The sequence below is a fragment of the Cucurbita moschata genome, unplaced genomic scaffold (assembly GCF_002738365.1).
Source record: "Cucurbita moschata cultivar Rifu unplaced genomic scaffold, Cmos_1.0 Cmo_Scf00030, whole genome shotgun sequence".
NCBI classification, from domain to species: Eukaryota; Viridiplantae; Streptophyta; class Magnoliopsida; order Cucurbitales; family Cucurbitaceae; genus Cucurbita; species Cucurbita moschata.
In genome coordinates, this window is record NW_019268546.1 from 1,445,381 (window position 1) to 1,464,737 (window position 19,357).

The window sequence follows — 19,357 nt, forward strand, 5'->3', positions numbered from 1 at the left end:
AATTTTGGTTGATCAAAGAAGTGGCAAGTGGCGCTGTTATTCGTCTTCACTACGAACTGTGATCCCAGAAGATACTGTCTCCAGACTCGAAGGCAGTGAACTATAGCCAACATTTCTTTCTCGGAGACAGTGTATCTTTGTTCGGCATCGTTGAGCTTTTGACTTTCGTAAGCGATGGGGTGGCCTTCTTGAATAAGGACCCCACCTAGAGTAAAGTCGGAAGCATCGGTTTCTATTTCAAATGGCTTTGTGACATCTATCAACCCGAGGACAGGACCCCTCGTCATGGTTGTTTTCAGATTTTCAAAGGCCATTTGACAATCATTCGACCACGACCAAGGGTGGTCTTTCTTCAACAGCTCTGTCAATGGGGTGGCTCGTCGTGAAAACCCTTCGATGAACCGCCTATAGTAGTTGGTTAATCCTAAGAAGGACCGCAACTCAGATACGGAAGTAGGAACTTTCCATTCTTGGATAGCTTTTATTTTGTCGTTATCCATACTAATTTGTCCATATCTGACGACATGTCCAAGGAAGTTGATGCATGTTTGTGCGAATGCACATTTCTCCTTCTTCACATACAGCTGGTTCTGCCGTAGCTTGTCAAACACCAGCTTCAAGTGCACTTTATGTTCCTCGAGGGTTGTGCTGTAAACAACGATGTCGTCGAGGTATACTATGACAAACTGATCCAGGTATTCGTAGAAAACCTGGTTCATCAACGTGCAGAACGTAGCTGGGGCATTTGTCAAGCCAAAGGGCATTACTAGGAATTCGAAGGCCCCATATCTTGTTACGCACGTCGTCTTGGGTTCTTCCCCTTCGGCAACACGTACTTGATAATACCTTGATCGTAAGTCCAACTTCGTGAAGTACTTGGCCCCGTGAAGTTGGTCGAACAAGTCAGATATTATCGGCAGAGGATATTTGTTGTGTACCGTCACCTTGTTTAAGGCTCTATAGTCTATGCACAGACGCAACGTCCCATCCTTCTTCTTCTAGAACAGTACGGGGGCTCCATAAGGTGCCTTTGCTGGGCGAATGAATCCCGCCTTCAGCAACTCATCCAGTTGTTTCCTCAATTTGGCTAGCTCGGGCGGAGCCATCCGGTATGCATTCTTCGCTGGCGGTTTAATCCCAGGGAGAAGTTTGATTTCATGGTCAATGCCTCGACGAGGTGGTAGTATTTGGGGTAGACTATCTGGCATTATGTCGGTATAGCTGTTTAGTACTTCCTTGATTTCCTCTGGGACAGTCTCTTCGGTGGTTGCTTCTTCTATCAGTGGTATGGCCATGAATGTAGGTTCCTCTCGTGCGAGTCCCCTTTTCAGCTGTATGGCCGATATCATTCGAAGATTACCTGGTTGCTTGATGCTTGCAGGTATTACTGTGGGGTTGCGGTCGGTGATCACCAAGCATTTTGCCAGTGGCATTGGGATGACCTTGTGTTCTAGGAGGAACTCCATCCTAAGTACCACGTCGAAGTCGTCCATGCGAACCACGACAAGGTCTAGCTCTCCAGTCCAATCCCCTATTTTGAAGGGGACTCCTTTGGAAACTCCCACAATAGGCAAGGCCTCGGAGTTGACAGCTTTCATTTTCCCCGGGTCCTTTCCTATGGTGAGTTCCAATCTTCGGGCTTCTTGATCGGCAATGAAGTTGTGGGTTGCTCCAAAGTCTATCAAAGTGCTCTTGCTCGGTCGACAGTTTATTGTGGCATCTACGAACATGAGCCCTTTCTCTATTATCTCCTTCGGTTCGGCTTTCCGTTGGAGGGCTGACAAGAATTTGAGTACGCCCATTCGGGGGTTCTCGTGATCTTCCTTCTTGTCTAGCATAGTCTCGACCCTTGCCTCATTGCTCTCTTGAATGAACACTTGGAGTGCAGTGAGAGAGGCCCGATGAGGACAGTAGGATAACTTGTGGGGGCCTTTACACAGTATGCATTGCAAAGGCGTCGTCGGGTGGTTCTTTTGATGGTAAGACCCTCGAGATGTCCCCGCTTGATTGTTCTGAGGAGGTCTATCTGTCCATCCGCTCGATTTGTTGGGGCTTCCATTTCGATGACCTGTATGTTTTGCCCCCATTGTTTGGGGCCAGTGTCGTTCTTCTTTGGGATCCTGCTTCATTCCCACAGTCTACGAGTCTCTCAGCGCAGGCCATTGCGGCAGCTAGGGTTTGGACCCTGTTCATTTGTATCTTTGTTTTGGCCCATGGTTGTAGCCCATTTATAAAGAAGAACACCTTGTCCTTCTCCGTTGTGCCCCTGATATCTAGCATCAGAGTTGAGAACTGTCTGACATAGTCCCGTATGTTTCCAGTGTGTTTTAGGGCTACTATTTTCTCCATTGCTATATGTCCTACGTTTTCGGAGAGGAATTGTTCCCTCAACTCTCTCTTGAGGTCCTCCCATGAGTCGATGGTGCACAATCCATCCTCGATGTCTTGCACCTTCGTACGCCACCACAGTTTGGCGTCGTCTATGAGATACATCGCGGCTACGGTCACCTTCTTGTCGTCAGTACAAGCCGTCGTGGCTTTGAAGTACTGTTCGACATCAAAGATGAAGTTTTCCAGCTCTTTGGCGTCCCGATTCCCTTTGAAGGCTCTAGGGTCTGGGAACCTTAGTTTGTTGGATCCTGCATTAGTTTGCCCAGCCGTGACGCCCTCCACAGCTTTCATGGTCACTTCAATTCGAGTGCTCATGGCGGCCATCCTTTCTTGGAGGTCGTCGATTGTTGTTCTGAATTCATCAGCTAATCCATTGAACAAACTCATCATTGTATTTTGTAGTACGTCGAACTCTTCGCCACGTCCCTCTTTGTGCGCGACAGAGCTATCCGGACTACCAAACGGTTTTGGGCTGCTCGTAGGAGCAACTCTTTCTTCGAGCGAGGTCACTCGAAACATCAGTTCTGCGATTGGCAACCCATCCAGGCGGTTGCCCATTGCGTCGACTTCTACGACTTTCTCACTCAGTTCGGTCACCCGCTTTTCCAGGAACCGGAGTGTGTCAGGGACTTCTTTGAGGAACAGCATTTCCTCCTCTATTAGAGTAAGCCAGTCGGCTTGTGCTTTGGGTGTCGACTTTGACGTCGACATGATCTCGGTATTTATGATGTTACGGAGCTAACAAAGCTCTGATACCACTTGACACAATCGCGCTTTCGAAGGCAGCGGACTAGCGATTGTGCGGCACTCACTTTCCAGCGACAAGTGAGCTTAAGCCAATTTGTTCTTGCGTCGCCTACAGCCAAGCGACGTACAATCAAGCCTCTAGTCTCGGTTTTAAAAGAAGATTTTAGAAAACGAGAGAGAGATAGATTTTAGAAAGAGAGATTTTGGAAAGAGACATTATATAAGCAAGCAAGAGAAAGATAACAACGGCTTAGCATATATAACCTTGGGTAGGAAGAAGTTGACAATTAGTAATATCCCCCTATGGTACATTCTGAGTCATTTTAAGTCTGGCAGACCTAGACATGATATTTTTGAGGCGTCATACGCCCTAGAATTACAAAAGGAAAAACACTAGAATGAAAGACATGACAAGGGTTTGGCTTGTCATGGGCATGCGGCCATGGGCAACATGCCCTGGACGAGCATGACCGTGACACTCCTCACGCGTTATGAAGGGGTTCTAAGAGCAATCCCACGTGCGTGTTTGATCTCTGAAGGGGTTCAAGGTTTTTCACTCAAAAAGACTTGTCGGATCTACCTAAAACCAAATCAAAAGGCCATGACCGTACCTTGTTTGATCTTTGGTTTTCTTCCCTTAATGAGCGAATCCATCACCCAAACTTCTCTTCTAGCACTGAGAGGAGTTCTATTGAGGCTTTCTTGGCTTGGATCAACTTTCAATGGCAGATTTGGGGTGACAAGCTTCTCTTCTCTTCTTCTTTCCTAAACCCTAATTTCTTCCTTCTCTCTTTTCTTTTCCCCCTTTTTGCTTCCTTTCTCTTTCTTGCTATGTTCCATCTATCCATTCCGCTCAAGTAGGAGGAAGGGTAAAATGACCGTTTTGCCCTTAGTTTGACTTTGACTATTCTTTTAATCTTACAACCATCCGGAACATGATTTAACTTCTTCATCGACTTGAGTCCCGGTCTTCTCCGCCTACAATAAAATCCTATGATCTTATTATAAGTATATATTTCACATCTTAGGAAGAAAATCAAGGATCATTATTACCTCTTAAACTTACGGGTTACATGACCCAACCAAAAAAATATCTAACTCACAAGTTGATAAAAAAAATTTCAATTTTCCAAAAAATTTAACTCACCCTAAATCTAAATATAAAAATGATTTGGATTAGGTATTTCAAATTAATCATAAAAATGATTTGGAAGTATTCCAAATTAATGGAAGTAGACACTTTCGGATTATGAAGATAAGTCAAAAGATCTAGCTTCCACCTTTTCCAATAATGAATTGACAACCTCATTTTTGTATGAAAATTCCATGAACCTCCCTCCCTTCATATTTGATTCCTATAAATAAATCTTTCCCAAAAAACAAGAACAACCCAATTAACCATAGTGGTTTAAGATGAGAAACCCCCACTTCCTTCTAGTATGCTTCCCTTCCCAAGGATACATAAACCCTTCCCTCCAACTCGCCAAGCGACTCATACACCTTAACATTGATGTCACCTTCGCCACCACCATCGCCGCCGCCCGCCGCATGAACAACAACGCCCAACAAACTCCAACAACACAGGGCTTGTCTTTCGCCACGTTCTCCGACGGCTTCGACGACGACAATCTCAAACTCAGCGCCAACATCACCCACTTCTTCTCTGAACTCAAACGCTGCGGCTCTCAATCTCTCACCCACCTCATCACCTCCGCAGCCAACAAAGGCCGCCCCTTCACTTTCCTAATCTACGGCCTCTTACTCAATTGGGCAGCCGACGTCGCCACTTCCTTCAATATACCCTCAGCCCTTTTCTTCGCTCAGCCTGCAACCGTCTTAGCTTTGTACTTCCATTACTTCCATGGCTATGAAGAACCCATTTGCAACAAACTCCAAACCCCATCTTCGTGCATAGAATTACCAAACTTGCCATTGTTTACAACTCATGATATGCCATCTTTCTTCTCCCCATGTGGGCCCCATGCGTTTATTATTCCTCCAATGAGAGAGCAACTCGAATTCCTCGGTGGACAAACTCGGTCAAAAGTCTTAGTCAACACATTTGACACGTTGGAAACTGATGCCTTGCGAGCCATTGATGAATTGAAAATGATTGCAATCGGACCCTTGATTCCTTCTAGTCATGATGATGGTGGCAATCTTTTCCACGTGTCGAGTGAGGATTATATCGGATGGTTGAGCTCCAAGGCGGAGCGCTCGGTTGTGTATGTATCATTTGGGTCTATTTGTGAGTTGTGTGAGGAGCAAGAGGAGGAGCTTTTGAATGGTTTGTTGGAGAGTGGACGGCCATTCTTGTGGGTTGTGAGATCGAATCACGATGAGGAGAGGTTGAAGAAGGTGGGAATGAAAGGGAAAATTGTGTCGTGGTGTCGGCAAATTGAAGTGTTGAAGCATCCGTCGGTGGGTTGTTTTGTTACTCATTGTGGGTGGAATTCGACTATTGAAAGCTTGAGTCTTGGGGTGGCGGTGGTTGGGTTTCCGCAGCAGATAGATCAGATGACGAATGCGAAGCTTGTGGAAGATTTGTGGAAGACGGGAGTGAGAGTGAAGGGTAATTCAGAAGGGGTTGTTGAGAGGGGAGAGATTAGGCGATGTTTGGATTTGGTGATGGAGAATGAAGAGATTGAGAGGAATGTGAAGGTGTGGAAGGAATTGGGTAGGCAAGCTGTGGAGGAAGGTGGGTCGTCAACTTCGAATCTTCAGGCTTTTGTTGCTGAGATTGATGGTGGTGGTAGGGATTGAGAGACATCTTAAAAGTATCTGTGCCCTTGTTTATTTGGTAAAGATTATTTTCTCTATTATATTTGTACATACGTCAACTCATCAATAATAAAACTTGTAGCCAACACTGGTCCTTGTGTTTTCTCTAGCCAACATGTGTTTTTTCTCTCTCGTTCTTTCTGTCCATTTTGATCGAGTGTGTACATTATTGAGTGATTCTAACAATTGGTATCAGAGCTAACAACTGATATCGATCCTAACAAGTAATTAGAGATGTCTATTTTACGTGAAGGGATCTACTTGAAACGGAGAGGGGTTCCTGTTTAGACGGTAAATAAGAGAGGGAGTAGGGAACATTTTTTCTTTTTAGAGATGTCTTTTTTGGCTATGAAAAAAAAAATAAAAAATAATATATAGTTAATTTTGAGACTATGATTATAATATTTAAACAAAAGACTAAGTGGTATTGATTTTTTAGAAATTAGGTGGGTAGAATTGATTATATATTTATATAGATTTTTTAAAATTATTTTTGATAAAGATTATATTGAAAAATGAAAAATTTTGAAATAATCATTTTTTAAAATAATAATAAATAAATAAAAGTTATGGGCACGAAATAAATGAAAATTTTTAAGAGGATGGGAAATGAAATAGGTGAAGGGGATAGGGACGAAGAAGGCTTCCCAGTCTCTGCCGTGTGAGCATTTCTAAGAGTAACAGTAACATTCCAACTAGGTAAAATAACTAGTCGCATTTGCCTAAACATGTAATGTACAAATTGGAAGAGGTGAATAGCCAATCAAAAAAGGCGAAGATTACCCTTCTCACGTAAATACAAAACAATACACCACTACACGAAAAGGATCCTCAAAAGACTAAATGATCATCAAATTTGACAATCAAATAGAACAAAATAAGCAATGGGTGATTGATTAAGTTTTTGTTTGAAACAAACAATAAATAAAGGACCAAAATTTTGGCATTGTTAAATGGTTTATTATGATTTTGTTGATTGGTTTGGTTACTGTCATTGTCAGTGGCACAAAGGAATTCGGATTACGATTATGTGCCCTATCAACGTCACTTTAGAAATATCACCGCAGACTTTTCCAAATGAGAGGACACCTTTTGTTTTTTTTTTTTTTCCACAATCGTCACCAAAACTTTAAACTTTGATTTGTGGTGACCGGTGATTTCGAATCTCCAATCACTTAAAAGACAAAGAGTGAATGCTTGCTTATAATAAAATATCAAATATAATATATATGGTAAACTATAATTTATTACTAAATATCTTTACCAAGGTGGAAGTAAATAAAATAAAAATAAAAAAAAAGATAAAATTTTGCACGTTTTAAAGACAAATAAAAAAAATCATATATAAATAGTCATTGTCCCTAATAAGTCATCGTGGACTTTATCTAAGCTCTAGAAAGTTATTGCCTAACCCTACAATAATATGAGACGAAGCTCTAGAAAGTTATTGCCTAACCCTACAATAATAAGTCATGTTGTGATATGATATGATAGTGTCGTGGACAATATATCAGATAAATTTTAATTTATTATTGATTAACATTATTTTAATTAAATTTTGTATTAACCTATTAGATAAATGCTACCATGTGAAAATTTTGCATTACAGTGCTGAAATTGGGCTTGGGTTTCCTCATGGGCCGGCCCATTTAAATTTCCCGCCATTAACACAATTCTAAGCGGTTTCCCCTAGGCTTCCCGCCATCTCCTCTTCTTCCCGCTCTCACTCTTTCCCTCCTTCCCTCTCCAATTGACTATCATCGCCATAGATACGAGGTTTTCCCGTGGAATCAAAGCGTGGTGCTATGGCTTCCAAACGCTCCTCCATTGTTCATCAACCTCAACCTCTACAAGCTGGCTTCCTCCACTTACCCCGCAAAAAACCTAAGAGCCTGCCGCCCTCGGATGAACTTGCATCCAAAGTTGGGGATAACATTCCGTATTATGCTGCGAAGGATCTTCGTATCAAGCGAGTTTTTTCTCCCAATTTTGATAATCGCTCTTCGCTGCCATCGGAAGGGCAGATTAGCGACAGAGAAGCGCGGATCACCCCCAATGGAACTTGTCCAAATGGAGATAGTGGAGTCGGTAAAAGCTCCATAACTGCAGAGGTACGGAATGAGAATTTTTGCAATTCTAGTGGGTATGTTGAATTGGGCGATGAGGATCGGAGATGTAGCGGGAAGATTGTGGAACGGGTGCATTCTACACCTCCTGATGCGGAGGTTATGGCTGGGGGTCTTGTGGCGGCTTCTTCAAATGGATGTCCTCGCTCAAGCAATGGGAGCGTTTTAGGGGATACTTGTGCGAAAGCTGACTGTAGAATTGACGCTGTTACGAGAACCGGATCGGTAAGTATCTTGTTTAAGTTGAATTCTCCCTCCATTGGTTTTATTTTACTATTATTGCTATTATTATTTTGCATTGATTTCTTACGAATGCTGTTCTGTTGGGTCAATCAATAGACCTCATGGGATTATTGTCATTAGTGAATGCTTGAAGAAATTAGAACTGCTAATACTCATGGCCACTTCGCACACTTATAGGTATTCTCTTGTTTATGTTGATCTAATATGGATCTTAAAATGATGAATTAGGTTCTCAAACCATGTTCTAAACGGAAGTTATTCAAGGCACCTGGTTCCATTGCCTACAAAAGATTGCTGCCCTTTTTGCCGGATGGCGATAATTGTAACTCCTGTTCCCGCTATGTTATTTACTATTTATCCAGGTTTATTTCGCACTAACTTATTTTAATTGCCAATATGCTACAGACATCCTACGAGGTGATTTGTGCTCAAAACGTGAAAAAAAATTGGAGAAGAAGGAAAATATTGAATCTAATCTGTGTAATCGTGCCAATGAGTCATCTTTTATTGATTCAGATACTAGTGTAAATAATGCAGTTTTGGCCTACGGCATATCATGTAACACTATGAAGCTAAATTCAACGCCTCCATATAATGGGGATGCTAAAAACTTTCAGAATGGCAGTGATTCAAGGAATGACCCGACTTTAGTCAAAGAGAATTCTGGTTTGAAAAGGGATGTAGTTTCTGTCTCTTCTCTTGACAAAAAGCTGACAGAGAATGGAGGGCCCTCAGAGCATCAGATAGAGGATCGATTCTCTAATGAACAATCCAAAACCTTCGTAATTGAGAGGCTTGATGGAGGAGATCCCTTTATATCTTCAAATCTTTCCTCAGAAGTAGACAACTTTAAGTCCCATGTTTCGGAGAAGTTGTGTAACAATGTTTCTGAGGATATCAAATCAGAAAATCATTCCAAGGTAGAAATCGAGATATCATCATTGGATTCTAACATTGCTTGTAACCTAGTGAAGGAAGAAAGGAAGAACGAAAAAGTGTCATGCACTCGAGGCACAGATCAAAATCTTGGTAGTTCCACTGTTGGTGAAAATGATTTCAACTTTGCTACAGAGAGTGACAAGAAATATGGCCCCTGTGTTAGAAACAAAGTGGTGAGATTCATGAAATGGTTTTACTTATATCTTTTTCTGCTACCTCCTTTAAACATTCTGCATGATTGCTTTTGGTGGGTGCCATAATTTGGAAATGATTGTTCTGCAGCCTTAGGGAATGACATCCAACTTGATCATCAAACTATTATTGTTGTTGTTTCATTATTATTATTATTATTGTGTGTGTGTGTATTACTACTAATATAATTAACTACTTATCAGGTTCGCAATCCACTTGTACAACTGAAGTCGAAATACAGCCAAGTTTCAGTTAGCTTTCGTAGGATGCTTCCGTTCCTTACGGATCTTTTTAAAGATAACCCAGAGAACTGTATGCATCCACTCCCCCACGATAATCTTCATTCGATATAGTTGTGCTTGTTGATTCTGTTAAAGACTGATTTTTTTAACAATATTTTACATTCTCAGGTGCTTCGGGAAACATTGACTCTCCAAGACCGGAGAAAGAATTGCCAACTATGAATTTGCAATCACCGAGTTCAAATTCTCACAATTCCTGGGATAGATCAGAAGGCTTAGCATCTTGCAACATGCCATGCGATGGAAGTTTAGATACTCCCTCAATGCCTGGGTCGAATACTATGAACGAAATGGTTTGTGAAACAGAAAAAGTTCTATTGCATAATGGACTCAATGATGAACTTCTATCATCACCAAAATTACAGATGCATCACTTGCATTCTGAACAGGAGATGTTGGATACATGTATGTTGAAAGTGGACCCTCAATTGCATGATCAAGCAGTCTTATCTAGTTATGATCCGCTAACTGGAAAAGGATCTAGAATGGTCTCTCAACAATCACCAATCACTTCAGAAGTCTGCACAAATTTGACAGATAATGTTTCTGATGCCGCTAAACTTTCTGAGAGAAACAGCTTAGAACCTAATTCTTTATGCGTAGAAGGATGTGTTCCAGTAATTCGCATTAATGTTGGAAAGGGAATTCCTAAGCAAAACCCACGAGGATGCAGAGGAATCTGCAATTGTTTGAACTGTTCCTCTTTTCGTCTCCATGCTGAAAGAGCATTTGAATTTTCTAGAAATCAGCTGCAAGATGCTGAAGTAGTTGCTTCAGACTTGATGAAAGAATTGTCGTTTATCCGTGATGTGCTGGAAAAATGTTCTGATGGTGCATACGGTGATGCTGGATATTATTCAAATAAGGTAAGTGCTTAAATTAGTCATTGTGCTTTCCTACGCTTTTGCTTTGAAATTTTCCTTGCTATGAGCTATTGCTGTATTTTTGTCTTACATTTTAATTGATTGGCACTCATTTTATTTAAAAACTTCAGTATTTCATATGAGCAATAATGCACCGCTGCAATAGTATACACGTTACACCTGTAAATATCGTCTTAAGAGAGTAATTGATTCTAATAACAGGTAAGGAGTAATTACTTTAGTTAATTTCTAATTTTGATATTTATTATGGCAACGCTGATGTGAGCTCACAAACTTGAATAAGTTACTCACTTAGGAGAATTGTTACCAAACTTAATAGACTAACTATTGGAGCCACCGTAGGAGAATTGATAGTAGTTGCCAAAGTGTAGATTAATAGAATAAGTTACTAACTTATGGAGCCACCGTAGGAGAATTGATAGTAGTTGCCAAAGTGTAGATTAATAGAATAAGTTACTAACTTATGGAGCCACCGTAGGAGAATTGATAGTAGTTGCCAAAGTGTAGATTAATAGAATAAGTTACTAACTTATGGAGCCACCGTAGGAGAATTGATAGTAGTTGCCAAAGTGTAGATTAATAGAATAAGTTACTAACTTATGGAGCCACCGTAGGAGAATTGATAGTAGTTGCCAAAGTGTAGATTAATAGAATAAGTTACTAACTTATGGAGCCACCGTAGGAGAATTGATAGTAGTTGCCAAAGTGTAGATTAATAGAATAAGTTACTAACTTATGGAGCCACCGTAGGAGAATTGATAGTAGTTGCCAAAGTGTAGATTAATAGAATAAGTTACTAACTTATGGAGCCACCGTAGGAGAATTGATAGTAGTTGCCAAAGTGTAGATTAATAGAATAAGTTACTAACTTATGGAGCCACCGTAGGAGAATTGATAGTAGTTGCCAAAGTGTAGATTAATAGAATAAGTTACTAACTTATGGAGCCACCGTAGGAGAATTGATAGTAGTTGCCAAAGTGTAGATTAATAGAATAAGTTACTAACTTATGGAGCCACCGTAGGAGAATTGATAGTAGTTGCCAAAGTGTAGATTAATAGAATAAGTTACTAACTTATGGAGCCACCGTAGGAGAATTGATAGTAGTTGCCAAAGTGTAGATTAATAGAATAAGTTACTAACTTATGGAGCCACCGTAGGAGAATTGATAGTAGTTGCCAAAGTGTAGATTAATAGAATAAGTTACTAACTTATGGAGCCACCGTAGGAGAATTGATAGTAGTTGCCAAAGTGTAGATTAATAGAATAAGTTACTAACTTATGGAGCCACCGTAGGAGAATTGATAGTAGTTGCCAAAGTGTAGATCAAGTTTTGTGCTTGTGTACTAAGTTTTATGCTTTAATTAGGAAAATTGTTTGTGGTTCTTAACTCAAGGAGAAAGTTTAGGAAGTTAGTCAATGCTTTCTCCATTATAAATACTTATGATGTATATTCTTTTCACAATCACAACAATAGAGAGAATTGATACCAAATGTTGGATTTGTCTCCCGATCACAAGATCTCTCCTCTCCAGTTTTTTTTTTTGCTTTTTTTACTTGTTTCGACATATTTTGATCGTGGGATAAATCCAACACTGGAGGCTGCAAAGTTTTCTATTTTTATTTTTTTCTTATGAAAGAACTTCTATAGTCCTACTCAGCCAGACTTTTATGTCACTCTTTCAAGCTTGCTTGCATACTCGTGTAATAACCTTGACCATGAAATATCAGAGCTCTATTTCATGCATTGCCAGGTGAAAGAAGCTTGTAGGAAAGCATCTGAAGCAGAGTTAGTTGCAAAAGACCGCCTTCTACAAATGAACTGCAAACTTGACATTCAAAGCAGAATCATGGTACACTCCATATATTAGCAATATTTATTTCTTCCATTTAAAACTATATGTTCTCTTCAATGTCAAGCCTTTGAAGATTAAGTTTGCTTAGTCATTGAAAGTTCATTGTCTTTGACAGTGCCCCCAACGACCAAATGTTAGATTTTCTAGTGAAATTAAGAAAAGAAAGATTGAAGGTGGCAAATAGAGCAACGTGATTGAAGACTTGGAATCTGAATAGTGTGACAAAAGTTACAGCCTTCACTCTTTGTGCATATGTGACGCTAGGATTGCATGAATGAATTGGATGGTCTTTCTTTCCATGTGAAAGGCATTTGCATCACAGAGTGAAAGGATTGCTTCTTGACGAGAAGGAAGAAAAAGGTTTCATTCTGGTTGACCTCTAAATATGTGGTAAGTTTCATAACCTTTTCTTTCTCTTTAAAAGAAGGATCGTATCATAACAGTAATAGAGTAAATTATGTATACTGTAGATTCTTGGTGGGTTGGTAAGGGGTGTAATATTAACTTCATTGATATGATCTTGAGTTGAAATTAAGAGTGAGTGATTTAGTCATACTATCTGCCATTGTTTATTTAGGGGAAGGTACGTAGTTGAATATTAGCAAGTTTTAAAGTAGTTTTCAAAATCTCTTTTGTACTTCATTGAATTAGTAATTGTAAGTGCGTGGAGTAGGCGGTACAATGCCTCAACATCCCTAACCAACCGTCGTAAAGATGAAACTTTAGTTGAGATTTAGGTGTACAGTGGACCCAATTCAGCAATTTTGGGCCCTTCATTTATAATTTTATTAAAAGGAGTGAAAATGTTGGTGCCTATCTACTTAAAGTCTACGCTAATAATTGTATCAATTTAAACTCTAAATATTTATAAACCTGCATTTACAGGTTTTATTTGAAATGTCCATTTGGATTCGGGGTCTTATGAGACTCGCGGATACTAGTTGTAAAATGGAAGGCCACATTTTGTGAGTGTTGCATGGAACAAGGCCAATGTTTGGTGGGTGTAATGCATAATTGGCAATGATTCTTTGTTTTTTTGCCCTTTTTCTATTAGTGTGGGCAGTCAGTTTGTTTGGAGGTGGGAAAGGGAAATAAGGTTGGAGAGGGTCTTACTTGCACTTGTCTGCATAAAAGAATGCAACTTCCACTTTAAAGCTGCCTCTTAGGCCATCCCATATAATGGTTGGTCATCATCAACCTGCCCTGCCTCAAACCAACCAAACTTTTTCCCTACAAAACATTTCTCACTCAATCATATATATAGTGGAAACTTCCCAAAAACAAATCACTGTCTTATTCTGACCCTTTATTCACATTAGAGAGAAGATTAGGTAAGCTATCATTTTCCTTCTCAATAACAAATAAAACAATCATTTGTTGAGTCTCGAGGAAAAAAAATAATTTTAAAAAAATAAACATGTATCGAAAAGGGAAATGGTTTATTTTAAATTTTTGATATTTAGGACCGTGAAAAAGTATATTATTTATATTGACATGATAGTACAATTAGTTTTTATGTGTACTTTTGTAAATGCTAAACAAAATCTAAAATGTAACGATGAAATTTCAAATTTATTAAGTATCTTATGTTTATACCAATTGATTTATATTCAAGTTGACTTTATATTCACTCTTATATGTGACAAAATATTGTCACGAACTAATTTTTTAGGCTTCGAATTTTGGACCAAGATGAAAAAGATAAAAGTAAGATAAAACAAATATTAAAATACAATAAAGAAAAACTTCAAAATTTAAAAATAAACAAGGCCACAAATAAAAGTAAAAAAAAGAAAAAAGAAAAAACGAAATCAATTTCAAATTGAGGTTGTCCAAAGTTCAAGCGTAAACAAATATAAGACCCCATAATTCACAAAATTGACATCACTAGATACCCCTCACGACCTGTGGTCAATAATTTCCTGAAAAGAAATGTAAAATGAGGTGATTATAAAACACTCGGTGAGCAATCTACTTATAGGCTATTATCGCATCCTTATCTTATTAAGTTCCATGAGATTTTCTCTAGGTAATAGGAAGTTCAAGCTTAAACTCTATAGCTATTTGAGCATCCGGAGTGGCCTTGAAGTTTCCAGTTGTTCTTTTGTTTTATACTTACACCTTGGGGTTTGGACAGATTGTTCAACTTTTCTATTCTTTGACTTAGGTACTTACTTTGTCTTGTAGCGAATAACTGGTATTCTAGTTAATAAAATCTGATTAAATAGTATGACATAGGCTAATGTGAACATCATTTGTAGAAGGTTACCTAGCCGAATGTTCCATAGGACCATAAAGTCACACTAAGCTTGAGGGAGTAAACATGTTGACCAACTACTATGTCAACCTGTTGGTCCCGCTCCTTCTCTTAGGAAGGGTTTACAACACAACCCTATTTAGGAGATCTTTGGCGTGTATAAAACAAACCCGCCTTGGATGAAACGAGAGACTACATAAGTAGATGTTATCAAGAAAGGTGCCACAATCATACGTTGTAACAATCACGAGCACCTTGAACTAGAAAAGGTGTCACAATCACACGTGGTAACAATCATAAGCATCTGTCTATTTCTTGTATTTGCAGGCTACTGGTCAAGGTGCAAGAGTGTTCGAGAGCTATGTTGTTAAAGAGTGGGTCATTTTGGAGATCCAGCCCGTCTTTGTATTTGAGTCTTTTATATTTGGTTTTGTATTTGTATCCCAAACCATTTGGCCTCTGTAATAAATGTGAACCAACACCGTCTTGTAATTAAATATTTAAAAATAATAATATTAATATATATATATATAGCTGTAATGTTAGCTCCATCTCATTACCGTTGCAAATAAAATAAAAGAAAAAGAAAAAGGGAAGAACAGAAGTGAGTGGAAATTAAGCCCCACTCTCTCTCTCTCTCTCTCTCTCTCTCTCTCGATAAACCCTCCGCACTCATACCTTGCTTCAAAGTTATTCAACGCATACCATTCTCCATTTCTCAAATTCTTCTCAATTCCCTCTTTTCTTCTTCATTCAACTCACTGAAATTCCTTCCACTTCTTGCCTGATCTCCAGTTTCCAGTTATGCCCGACATGGACGGTTCCTCCAACTACAAGTCCCCTCAGATCTCTGAGATGTTTCAGAAATTCGCCCTCGCTTTCAAGACGAAAACCTTCGAATTCTTTGCCGATGACGACGCTGCTGATGAACCTGATGGCTTTTCGCTCTTGGACTCTGCTGAGGAGGTTATTACTGACCAGAAAGTCGTCGTCATTAAACCCGATTCCGCCTTCGATTTGTTTCCCTCTTTGCCGTCTGCGGTTATTAAGCCTCTGGCGCCTCCCAATCTGAAGAAATTGGACCCGGTTCCGGATTATTTGAGGACTTTGAATCAGGCGGAGAGTGAAGTTGAGGGAGGAGGAACGGAAAAGAGGCGAAATGGAATTGATAATACGGAGATGATTCAGACTTTGGTTTCGTCCATTTTCGCTACGATTTCTTCGTTTGAAGCTTCGTATATCCAATTGCAGACTGCTCATGTTCCGTTTGTTGAAGAGAAAGTGACGGCCGCTGATAGGGTACTGGTCTCGCACCTGCAGCAGCTCTCTGATTTCAAACGTTTTTATAAAGATTATCGTAGAAATCCTGATGAAAGTACTTCGATTCCGGTTGGTTCTTGTTTGGAGGCGCAGGTGCAAGAGAATCAAAGTAAGCTTAGAACGCTTGGCACCGTCTCGGACCGGGCTCAGTCCGAGATTGATCGGAAGGATTCTGAGGTATTAGCCCTCAGAAAAAAGCTGGGAGAATTGCAGAAGTCTAATTCGAGGTTATCGAAGAAGTTATCTGTTAATTTGAATGCGCCTTCTGATGTTTTAATGTCTGTTAGAGTATTCGATTCTATATTACACGATGCTTGTAGAGCAACGTATAATTTTACCAAAGTTTTGATGGAATTGATGAAAAAAGCATCGTGGGATATGGATTTAGCTGCCAATTCAGTTCACCGAGAGATTGGATATGCGAAGAAAGCGCATAATCGGTATGCATTCTTATCATATGTTTGTTTAGGGATGTTTCGAAGTTTTGATTCAGAAATTTTTGGTGTGGGTGAGACTGAGAGTTTCTGTAATGAACAATCTCAGAATTTAGACAGAAATAGCATTTCCCTTAAGCAATTACTCGAGCATGTTTCAAGCAATCCAATGGAACTTCTAAGTGTAAATCCTCAATGTGCGTTTTCAAAATTTTGTGAGAGAAAATATCAAGAACTTATCCATCCTACTATGGAGTCATCTATTTTCAGTAATTTGGATAGGAAAGAAGACATTCTAAAGTCGTGGCGGTCGGTCAGCGTGTTCTATAAGTCGTTTATTAAAATGGCTAGCTCAGTGTGGATGTTGCATAAGCTGGCCTTCTCTTTCGACCCCGTTGTGGAAGTATTTCAAGTTGAAAAGGGTGCAGAGTTCTCAATGGTATACATGGAAGATGTTACAAGAAGATACATTCCACCTTTTAAATCCAGGGCGAAAGTCGGGTTTACGGTCGTTCCTGGTTTTAAAATTGGGCGAACGGTAATCCAGTCTCAGGTGTATCTTGAGGAAGCTCTTGGCAAAGGCTGAAAAACAAAAAAAGCTAGTAATGGGATGTTTACCGAGGAAAAAAACTCCTCCCCTTTCATGTTATGATTCCAAATTCCACAGAATTCAGAATTCATGAACTTAACAGATGCCTTGTTGTGGCGTTCTTGAAGCAAGAAAGCTGAATGAACTATGCACCACCTGAGAGCGTCCATCAGTGCTGGACACAGATAAACTGCAACCTCAGCAGCCACACGTTGTAAATCTTTCTATCTTCCTTTCTTTTTTTCCTTACTGTGAGTATTGTGCAGGGTCAATTTTATAGATCTTTTTTCTCCTTTCCAGTTTATCACTCACTAATATACATAACCAAATTGTGTATCCAGATCAACTGATTACATTCATCATATTATTAATGATTAATATTCTGTTTCCTTCAGTTTTTCATATTGAATTCCTTCTGAGAGATACTTTATTGCTGTCATGGGCCATGCATAAATTAGCAGCAGAATTAAGCATATTTACTTTAGCATTAGAATCTTATTTGTTGAAATTTGTTAGTTAATGCTAATATTCAGCTTATTTGTTGGAATTTTATAGTTCAACCACTAGATATTGTCTGGTATTGGTTAAAAAAACTGCTTTTTAAAACAAAATTTTTGTTCTTTAGTACAGAAAGTAGGTTTAGATGGTGACTTCTTGAAAGTTTATCTTTGGTTGAGTTGTTCTCAAATTAACCCTGGACTTGAGAGCAACCCTGATGTGTTTGTAGAACCAACTGCGTTGTTTTACGAAGCAGTTTTAAGAATACCTCCATAGAAAATGTACCCAAATAGCACCTTGACCTTGCTTTTACTCATAGCTACTTTGGGTTATTTCTTAACTGTTCAAAACTTCAACCAGAAGCCCCAATTTTAGGTTTCCTATGATTTTCTAGCTGGGTTGGCTTTGCAACTCTCTTAATTGTTTTTTGCCTGGAAGATACCAGGTTGTTCCTGCGAGGTTAAGTTATAAGTTAGGTTCTTGAACTTCGATGATTATATTGATTGACATAATCTTTTTGCAGTAAGTCAGTTGTTCCTTCATTGCTTGTCTGCTATTGTTTCTTCAGGATTATAGATTGGCTTTCTTCATTGGGTAGGTGGAATTGTAGTCTGTTAGTTTATGTTGGTTATGATATTTATGAGTGCTTTGTTTTTTGTTTAGCCCCCAATGTTTGGACTAAATATATGACTTTTGTATTCAAATCATGAAGCTCCTTTTTGTAATTTTCATGTGTTTTTTTTTTTTTTTTTTTTTTTTTTTTTTTTTTTTTTTTTTTTTTTTTTTTTTTTTTTTTTTNACAGATGCCTTGTTGTGGCGTTCTTGAAGCAAGAAAGCTGAATGAACTATGCACCACCTGAGAGCGTCCATCAGTGCTGGACACAGATAAACTGCAACCTCAGCAGCCACACGTTGTAAATCTTTCTATCTTCCTTTCTTTTTTTCCTTACTGTGAGTATTGTGCAGGGTCAATTTTATAGATCTTTTTTCTCCTTTCCAGTTTATCACTCACTAATATACATAACCAAATTGTGTATCCAGATCAACTGATTACATTCATCATATTATTAATGATTAATATTCTGTTTCCTTCAGTTTTTCATATTGAATTCCTTCTGAGAGATACTTTATTGCTGTCATGGGCCATGCATAAATTAGCAGCAGAATTAAGCATATTTACTTTAGCATTAGAATCTTATTTGTTGAAATTTGTTAGTTAATGCTAATATTCAGCTTATTTGTTGGAATTTTATAGTTCAACCACTAGATATTGTCTGGTATTGGTTAAAAAAACTGCTTTTTAAAACAAAATTTTTGTTCTTTAGTACAGAAAGTAGGTTTAGATGGTGACTTCTTGAAAGTTTATCTTTGGTTGAGTTGTTCTCAAATTAACCCTGGACTTGAGAGCAACCCTGATGTGTTTGTAGAACCAACTGCGTTGTTTTACGAAGCAGTTTTAAGAATACCTCCATAGAAAATGTACCCAAATAGCACCTTGACCTTGCTTTTACTCATAGCTACTTTGGGTTATTTCTTAACTGTTCAAAACTTCAACCAGAAGCCCCAATTTTAGGTTTCCTATGATTTTCTAGCTGGGTTGGCTTTGCAACTCTCTTAATTGTTTTTTGCCTGGAAGATACCAGGTTGTTCCTGCGAGGTTAAGTTATAAGTTAGGTTCTTGAACTTCGATGATTATATTGATTGACATAATCTTTTTGCAGTAAGTCAGTTGTTCCTTCATTGCTTGTCTGCTATTGTTTCTTCAGGATTATAGATTGGCTTTCTTCATTGGGTAGGTGG

At 39.0% G+C, this 19,357-nt stretch overlaps 3 protein-coding genes across 4 annotated transcripts; all 3 read left to right on the forward strand.

Annotated features, from left to right (window-relative positions):
- Positions 1-4,541: 4,541 nt before the first annotated feature.
- On the forward strand, positions 4,542-6,007 carry LOC111464412 (crocetin glucosyltransferase, chloroplastic-like). Its single transcript, XM_023108610.1, has one exon. The coding sequence runs from the start codon at positions 4,552-4,554 to the stop codon at positions 5,899-5,901; it is 1,350 nt and encodes a 449-aa protein (XP_022964378.1). The 5' UTR covers positions 4,542-4,551; the 3' UTR covers positions 5,902-6,007.
- Positions 6,008-7,630: 1,623 nt separating this feature from the next.
- LOC111464172 lies at positions 7,631-13,014 on the forward strand. Of its 2 annotated transcripts, XM_023108256.1 has the most exons (8): positions 7,631-8,270; positions 8,517-8,610; positions 8,694-9,400; positions 9,623-9,731; positions 9,830-10,014; positions 10,111-10,587; positions 12,358-12,456; positions 12,575-13,014. In XM_023108256.1, exons 1-8 carry the CDS (start codon positions 7,725-7,727, stop codon positions 12,641-12,643), a joined length of 2,286 nt encoding a protein of 761 aa, XP_022964024.1. In that variant the 5' UTR covers positions 7,631-7,724; the 3' UTR covers positions 12,644-13,014. The 2 variants fall into 2 exon arrangements, with proteins under 2 accessions (XP_022964024.1, XP_022964022.1); XM_023108254.1 differs by having other exon boundaries at positions 9,830-10,587.
- A 2,284-nt stretch (positions 13,015-15,298) lies between these two features.
- On the forward strand, positions 15,299-17,461 carry LOC111464566 (protein GRAVITROPIC IN THE LIGHT 1). Its single transcript, XM_023108834.1, has one exon. It carries the CDS (start codon positions 15,521-15,523, stop codon positions 17,054-17,056), a length of 1,536 nt encoding a protein of 511 aa, XP_022964602.1. The 5' UTR covers positions 15,299-15,520; the 3' UTR covers positions 17,057-17,461.
- The last annotated feature ends 1,896 nt before the right edge of the window (positions 17,462-19,357 follow it).